General features: G+C 39.2%; 1 protein-coding gene across 1 annotated transcript in view; it reads left to right on the top strand.

Moving 5' to 3' along the window:
- The window catches only part of COL1A2 (collagen, type I, alpha 2), a gene marked incomplete at its 5' end in the record, with an annotated part of 20,100 nt that extends 12,570 nt beyond the window's left edge, over positions 1-7,530 (top strand). Inside the window, 10 exons of the mRNA XM_010132205.1 lie at positions 1,502-1,555; positions 1,661-1,768; positions 1,953-2,006; positions 2,356-2,463; positions 3,123-3,176; positions 3,308-3,415; positions 3,857-4,103; positions 4,519-4,709; positions 5,822-6,064; positions 6,634-7,530. Of these exons, the coding sequence (XP_010130507.1) occupies positions 1,502-1,555; positions 1,661-1,768; positions 1,953-2,006; positions 2,356-2,463; positions 3,123-3,176; positions 3,308-3,415; positions 3,857-4,103; positions 4,519-4,709; positions 5,822-6,064; positions 6,634-6,780 (1,314 nt within the window). The remainder of the gene's footprint in view (positions 1-1,501; positions 1,556-1,660; positions 1,769-1,952; positions 2,007-2,355; positions 2,464-3,122; positions 3,177-3,307; positions 3,416-3,856; positions 4,104-4,518; positions 4,710-5,821; positions 6,065-6,633) is intronic.
- Between the last annotated feature and the right edge of the window lie 293 nt (positions 7,531-7,823).

Here is a 7,823-nt window from a genome sequence, read left to right as displayed (position 1 = left end):
CAGCAGGATTCTAATAGGCATGGATTCCCCTCGCCATCCCCAACTAGGTGACAAATTTTTCAAGGCACGAGTTTTGTCAGCAGTACATCCTGGAGTCACTGTCAGAGTCTCTTGACTTTTTACTTAACTGCCAAGAAAGATGGAGTGGGGAAAAGCTTACTTCACTGTTTGAGCTGTGAAGAAACAGTACATACCAGGGAATAAGGTTTGGCTACAGATAAGAATATATCAGGAAATCTTGTTATTTGCAAATTCCCTTAAACATCACGTTAGATGCAATATATGTATCTCTTCAGGGCAGTATAAAAATTGCAGTCACTTTTACTTGAGGGATCTAGTGATTCGTGGTATTTAAGTGTAAGTGTTTTTTAACTTAAGGCCCCCTCAGAAGGATATAAAGCACATTAGACAAATGCTGGAATTCAGTTATTGGACTTGTGCAATTCTCACCACTGTAGCTGAGCAACATCATGTTTCACTCCCTCACCACACAATGTAAAGTATGTTTGTAGGCTAAAACCGAGACAGAACAAACTCTGGCCTGTGTGGCAGGTACTGCTGAACTGCAGAGACCAGTGCAGGTTAAGTGACAGTGGAGGACCTGAGTTCTGTGCAGAAGGGGGAATGTGGCAACACGAGAGTGGAAGAATTGCTCCCTCTAATGCCCTGCCTCGTGGGTGATTACTTGGAGGACAGGGCCCTGCTCCCAGCATTTCATAGAGCAGCAAATACTTTACCCATTCAATTTAACCATCCACGTTAGTAGTTCACCCTGAAGAAGGGTGTCCGTTCAGTAGCTATGCATGACTTACCGTTTAAGAACAGTTGAAGTAAAATATTAACGCAGAGTCTTGTCTTCTGTTAGGATAACTATATAAAGCTTTCTCTGAGCCTTATCAGGGAGGCTTATTTGATGAACTGAAGCATTGTTAATACAGGACTTCTGCAAGGCCTGAGACTTTCAGGATTTCAAAGAAATCAGAGAATAGGAATAAAAAAGAAATAAATTTTCTGTGGGAATTTTCTGAAGGGAAAGGTTTGCTAGTGTACACAGTGAAACAGCTGAAGAGAAATTAACATCCACAAAGGAAGCCATTTATGCTGTGAAGTATCACAACAAAGTGATTTAATTGAGACTACTATTTAAGTCCTTTTCTTGCTGTGGGCATTTTTCATATAAAAAGGAGGTCTCAGTTTTACAAGAGCAGAAGCTAGATGAAGATTGCTATTGTCTTGACCTTTTCATTTAGAGAAGTATATAAATTCTCTTCCATACTGAACTTGTAAAATCTAAAATATTTGAATACCATCTTATTTTTCTGAGAACATGAAGATATTTAAGGGATTTGAGAGTAGCATCTATAAGGAAGAGCTTCTTACTTTCAAGATCTATCCCATCTCAATGTCTTCTTACTCTCATTGGGAGAAATTAGACTGACACATAGTTCTGTGTGAGATGAAGGTTGATGGAATTTAGTATTTTTCAATGGTATTTTAACAGGGCAATCCTGGAAACGATGGTCCTCCAGGCCGTGATGGTGCTCCTGGTTTCAAGGTAACTTTTTCTTTTCTTTTACTTCATAAACATGGAATAAATATTCCAATATGTGTAAGTCAGTAGTAACACACTGCCTCTCCTTTTGCATTCCTTTATTCCCAGGGTGAGCGTGGTGCTCCTGGTAGCCCTGGTCCCAGTGGTGCTCTGGGTGCTCCTGGTCCTCATGGACAAGTTGGTCCTTCTGGAAAGCCTGGAAACCGTGGTGATCCTGTGAGTTGATAAGACCTTACTTGTTTTGATTGACACAGGACTAACATTTGTCCATCATGTATATACATTATACGTCAAACCTCTACAATATGTGCGTAATTGCTTTCGCAGAGATGTGTTGAGCACGGAACCTTCATTAGGTATAACAGACAGCCGTGACATGCATCCTCTATTCCTGTTACAGGGTCCTGCTGGCGTTGTCGGCCCTGCTGGTGCTTTTGGTCCAAGAGGTCTTGCTGTAAGTCTGATTTCTAAACACTTTACCGCACTGATGCAAGAACAGAAAACATGCTTTATTAATGAGGACTCATGACTGTGCTCAAGGCATGGGCCCAAAAGGTAGTGCTTAGGAGCTGTAAATGTAGACTTAGAATCTCAATCAACATTCTCTCTCATGGGACCGGTCTTAAAGCTTTTGGGATTTTCATTGTTCCTGAGTATGTTAACAGGATGTACATATATATATAATATATATAGATCAGGGGCAACCTATGGCATAATGTAGCTCATGCTTAATTCTTCCTTTGATGGTAGTATATATTTTAAGCCTTCTGTGTTATTCCTCTGACACTTGTATCCCTTCCTAGGGCCCACAAGGTCCACGTGGTGAGAAGGGTGAACCTGGTGATAAGGGGCATAGAGGTCTGCCTGGCTTGAAGGGACACAATGGATTGCAGGGTCTTCCTGGTCTGGCTGTAAGTAAATTATTTTTTCAGGATTTTTAATACAAAGAGTGAAAAAAAGGAAATAAGGTCACCTTAGTGTGGATTTAAATATGCAAAATGGAGCAGGTTGCATTCCATTTTGCATCATCTTTTAAAGGTCGTAAGATTCTTTCACACTCAGTGCTCTTCACATAAAACGGCAAATATTGATGTTGTCATTGATAGTTGGCTTTAGAACTGTGAGTACCATTGGTTGCACTGAAACTCGACTGCATTTGGCTAGCACAGAATTCCAAAAGCTCTGCCTTTAGTTTAATATTACTTATTTTGGCCAGAAATTTTAAAGCCTTTGTATCACAAAGAAGCAGAATCAATTTGTAGATTTTCTTTCCCTTAAATTCTGGTATCCCCTTTGGGAATTCTGACTTATTTTAAAGCCTTCTCTGAAAATCTAAAGAAACAATATAGAGACTTTTATAGTTTATCCCCTTAAATACCTCTTTACAATCTCCTTCGTCCCCAGAACAGGCATTTTATACCCCAACTCCACTAATAAATGCCGTTAGCCCTAGATTCTCTTTCTCTGAGCACAAATACACACAGTGGCTGTAACTCCCTCTTGAATCATGCAAATACAAATGTGTGCCACTGCATTTTTTTAATGACTGTATATGTATTTTTCCCAATAGGGCCAACATGGTGACCAAGGTCCTCCTGGTAACACTGGCCCTGCTGGCCCAAGGGTAGGTGAATTTAAAAGCATATTCAAATAATTCCCATTGCTTTTGTGCAATGTGTACGTACACTCCCATTTGTATGAATTCCTATTTGTAGTGTTTTCTACTGTCATTAAACTATTTGAGTTTCCTTTTAGGGTCCACCTGGTCCTTCTGGTCCTGCTGGTAAAGATGGTCGCAATGGTCTTCCCGGCCCTATTGGGCCTGCTGGTGTGCGTGGCTCTCATGGTAGCCAAGGTCCTGCTGTGAGTATAACTTATTTTTCGTTGATTTAACACATTTATGTCATAGTTACAAGAATATTGGTTCAAAAGCGTAGCAGTTTAGAAAAAGATGTGCTTTTATTTATTTATTAAAAAAAAAAAACAAACACAAAAAACAACTTCCAAATGTCTGTTATTTAACATTAAACATTTCCCTAACAGGCCCTAATAAAGTCCTTTCTGAAGTCCTTTCTTGTTCATGCCTTATGGTCAGACAGTAAATACACAAAGAAGATTTGGTGGTCCTACACTGTGCATCTTCTACTGCTTGAGCCTATAGCAGTCACCACAGGGCATATCTGCTGCCACAGATTAGAACTAAGGGGGCTAGGAGTGAAACAGGATTATGCACGTGTGGCAGCATTTGAGAGAAACGTGTGTCTAATAGAACGCTTCTTGTCTTCTGCTTTGGAAAAACTTTAGGGTCCTCCTGGTCCTCCTGGTCCCCCTGGTCCCCCTGGCCCCAGTGGTGGTGGATACGAAGTTGGCTTTGATGCAGAATACTACCGGGCTGATCAGGCTTCTCTCAGACCCAAGGATTATGAAGTTGATGCTACTCTGAAAACATTAAACAATCAAATTGAGACCCTGCTGACTCCAGAAGGCTCCAAAAAGAACCCAGCTCGCACCTGCCGTGACCTAAGACTTAGCCACCCAGAATGGAGCAGCGGTATGTTAGTGCCCTTTCTGGTTCAGGGAGTACTTCCAGTTTATTAGCTTTCTTTGGTGACTGCTATTCTTGGACACCCAGTGAAAACACTAAATGACCAGTGAAGAATTTCTCTCTGCCTCCGCTGGAAATAGACACAAGGACATTCTGAAAAGCCCTTTATAGCTGTCGTTGTGTGATTATTGCAATCATTTTTCGATATAATACCAAAATATTTAACCCTAGCTTTTAGCTACAGTTTCTTACACATTAAGAATCTAAAATATGTCTTTATCCCAGTTAACCCCTCAATATTGTACCTGATTGTGGTATTTATGACCTCTTTCTGAGTTCCTATATCAAACAAGTGAATGTAAACTGATTGCAAATGTTAAGCAGAGTGAACTATAGTTCGCATTTTGTTCCTCAATGACAGGCTTCTACTGGGTCGATCCTAACCAAGGCTGCTCTGCAGACGCCATTAGAGTATACTGTGACTTTGGCACTGGTGAGACTTGCATCCATGCCAACCCTAAAACTATTCCTGCTAAGAACTGGTATGTCAACAAGAATCCCAAGGACAAGAGGCATGTATGGTTTGGTGAAACCATCAATGGTGGCATCCAGGTAAGTGATGTATGGGAGGGTGATTGTTTCCTACAGTGCTATCTGAAGAACTGCCAACTCACTGACTCTCAGCAAGCAAACACAGAAACTCTCTTAGAGGAGAAATATGAGAAAGCAAATTGCCTTTTATCTCAAGGGAACGGAGTTCCAGTTCTGGTTTGGATCACAATTTGCTAGCAGGATTTCTCAGTATTGTTCACATTTTTCTTGGTGTCTGCAAAAGATAATTCAGCATAACAAATGCTGAAGGGAAGCCTGGACTGCAATAAAGTACATTTAGTTTAAAGACAGTCCAGAAACTATCTATCTGAAAAAGTAAGAAAAACATCCTTGCTTATTCTTTTAATAGAGACTTTTTACATAGGACAATACTCCTCCAAGATATTTATATTACATATCACAGATCCTCAGTATATGACACCGCAACATTCAGAATTGCCGGTGTAAGTGAAATCAAGAAATCTGTGCATCAGACACTGTATCAGCCAATTACAAATAAATCATTTTTGTCTCTAAGAGATCTTATTACATAATTCTTAAATGAAATTGAATTGATCTTACAATGAAATCTCAGTGTTCAAGATCTTTAATATAAGAACAGTAGACTGACCTCACTGGGTTAGAACAGTCTTAAGGTTCTGTTTCTTATAGTGGCTAAAAGTAGATGCTGTAAAAGAACATAAGAACGAAGTAAACATTCGTATTATCCACAGACATTATTCTATTAGAACTGAAAAAAAAATCAGGGTTTTCTTGAGACAGGTATTGTTTCTTTTATCTATGAAAACATTAGATTTCTCTCCCTTGAACTTTGTCTGATCTTGTTTTGGAATCCACATAAACTGTTAACACTATGTTGTAACAGAGCTGTACAGTTTATCTACATCCACTCGTGTCTGGTTTTCATCCTACCTCCTACTAGTTTTATTTGATGCTCTTTAGCTCTGGAGTTGCAATAGACAAGTGATGGCAGACTTACATGATTATTTGTTAAATAAAAATACTTACAGATTTATTTTTTAATGTTCCTAGAGCAAATAGCATATATTTCCATTATGAACATCCACCTTTCCTGAGCAATACAACTGACGGGGTTCCTTTCTGGTTTTCAGTTTGAATACAATCATGAAGGAGTGACCTCAAAGGAAATGGCCACCCAACTTGCCTTCATGCGTCTGCTGGCCAACCATGCCTCCCAGAACATCACTTACCACTGCAAGAATAGCATTGCCTACATGGATGAGGAAACTGGCAACCTTAAAAAGGCGCTTGTACTGCAGGGATCCAACGATGTTGAACTACGAGCTGAAGGCAACAGCAGATTCACTTTCAGTGTTCTTAAGGATGGCTGCTCTGTAAGTAACACAGAAACCACGGATACTATGATTGCCCATGCTTAAGCATGTGATTAGGGACAGAGCTGTGCTTTGATTCAGAATTAGATTATCAGTCAGACCAGCAAAATTTCACCTAGTGAAGTTAAATCGCCTGCAAAACCAATCTTCAACAAGTGGGAAGGTCTGGGGTACAAAGAAATTCTATCTTGAACTGTGCAGTGTGGCAAACAAGAAAAAAGCTTTTCATGGGACCAGACACAAATTCTGTGTAAGCTGAAGGTTGATGAGAAAATAGCGCACAAGCTGTAGGAGGGGCTGGATCTTTAAGTCCTGAATAGCTCAGGCAGGGTTCTCTGAGGATTTAACATCAGCGTGAATAATATGGTAGTTCACGTAAAGCATCACATATGACTTCAGAAGATTAAAATATTTTCTCTGTATCAGAGATCTGCATAGTTGGATATATGTATCTGAGCTGCAAACAACAGCAGCAAAATTGAAATTCTTTCAGAAATTATCCATTCAGTGAAACAATTCTCAATGCTATGAACAATGCAGTAACAATTGTAATGAATCTTCTTTTGCAGAGAAAGAACAATGAATGGGGCAAAACGATCATTGAATACAGAACAAATAAGCCATCTCGCTTGCCCTTCCTTGACATTGCACCTTTGGATATTGGTGGCGCTAACCAAGAATTCGGTTTGGACATTGGCCCAGTCTGTTTCAAATGAATGAACTAAAATTAACTTAAAGCCTCTCCCAAATTATTCTCTTGTCATTTCTTTTTTAATGAAAGGTGACTCCTTCGATTTCTTCTGTTCATCTACTTGCTTAAACTCTGGGCAAAAGAGAAGGAGAAGAATTGATCTGAGCATTGTGCAATGAAATTTAACACAGCCCCAAAAGGACTTGGAAGTCTTTCAAGATTTAACACCTTGCTTTGGGAAATGTCAACCTTTGTAAAGAGAAAAAAAAAAAACAAATAAAAAATCATGAAAGTTTGCACCACTTGTGGCCTTTGAATATATTCCACAGAGGAAGTTTAAAACCACAACTTCCACAGGTTTAAACTACCTCATATGCAAAATCAAGTGTGATCCACATCTTTTGTAGGTACTTCTCCATATGATCCGAGGTACTGTCAGTTCCACTCAAAATACAGTGGTGCTAATTGCATTATTACAGAGTATCTTTCCAATACTTGAACTTCGATGGTGCTAGTAGCATTTAAAATATCACTTCTCTGTTTCTTTTGAAGTCTGTCTCTCCCACAGCTTAAGCATGTGGATCATTCTTCCTCATCTTTGTCCTTTTTCCTCCAAAATCAGGTGCTTTCAAATCTCATTTCCATCTTCTACAATGGGTAAAAAAAAATAAATCACCATTTCTCAAAAAAAAATAGAAAATGTATTTTGTATATGTGAGATGTTTAAATAAATTGTTAAAAAAAAATGAAATAAAGCATGTCCAGTGTTCCAAAAGAAACTATTTAATGAGTTAAGTTACTTGCTTAGACGCATTGGCAGAATTTACGTGTTTGCATTACTGCAACCATCTTAGTTCATTGCTGTAAAACATTTGCTTAGAGCATTCAAAGACTGCCTACAACGGTCTTTAAGGGTGTGATTGTCTACTTGACTCTTCATTCCAACACCACCTTTTGAAAAGCCCACAAGAAACTCAGTATCTCCGTGACTCAGGGCATGAGAAGTTCCTTTTTTGCAAATGCTAAGCAGGATTAATGGATGAAAGATGGATCATCTTTACACTTAAA

This window comes from Buceros rhinoceros, unplaced genomic scaffold, assembly GCF_000710305.1.
Source record: "Buceros rhinoceros silvestris isolate BGI_N320 unplaced genomic scaffold, ASM71030v1 scaffold33912, whole genome shotgun sequence".
NCBI lineage: Eukaryota > Metazoa > Chordata > Aves > Bucerotiformes > Bucerotidae > Buceros > Buceros rhinoceros.
This window is presented reverse-complemented; position numbering and strand designations above follow the sequence as displayed.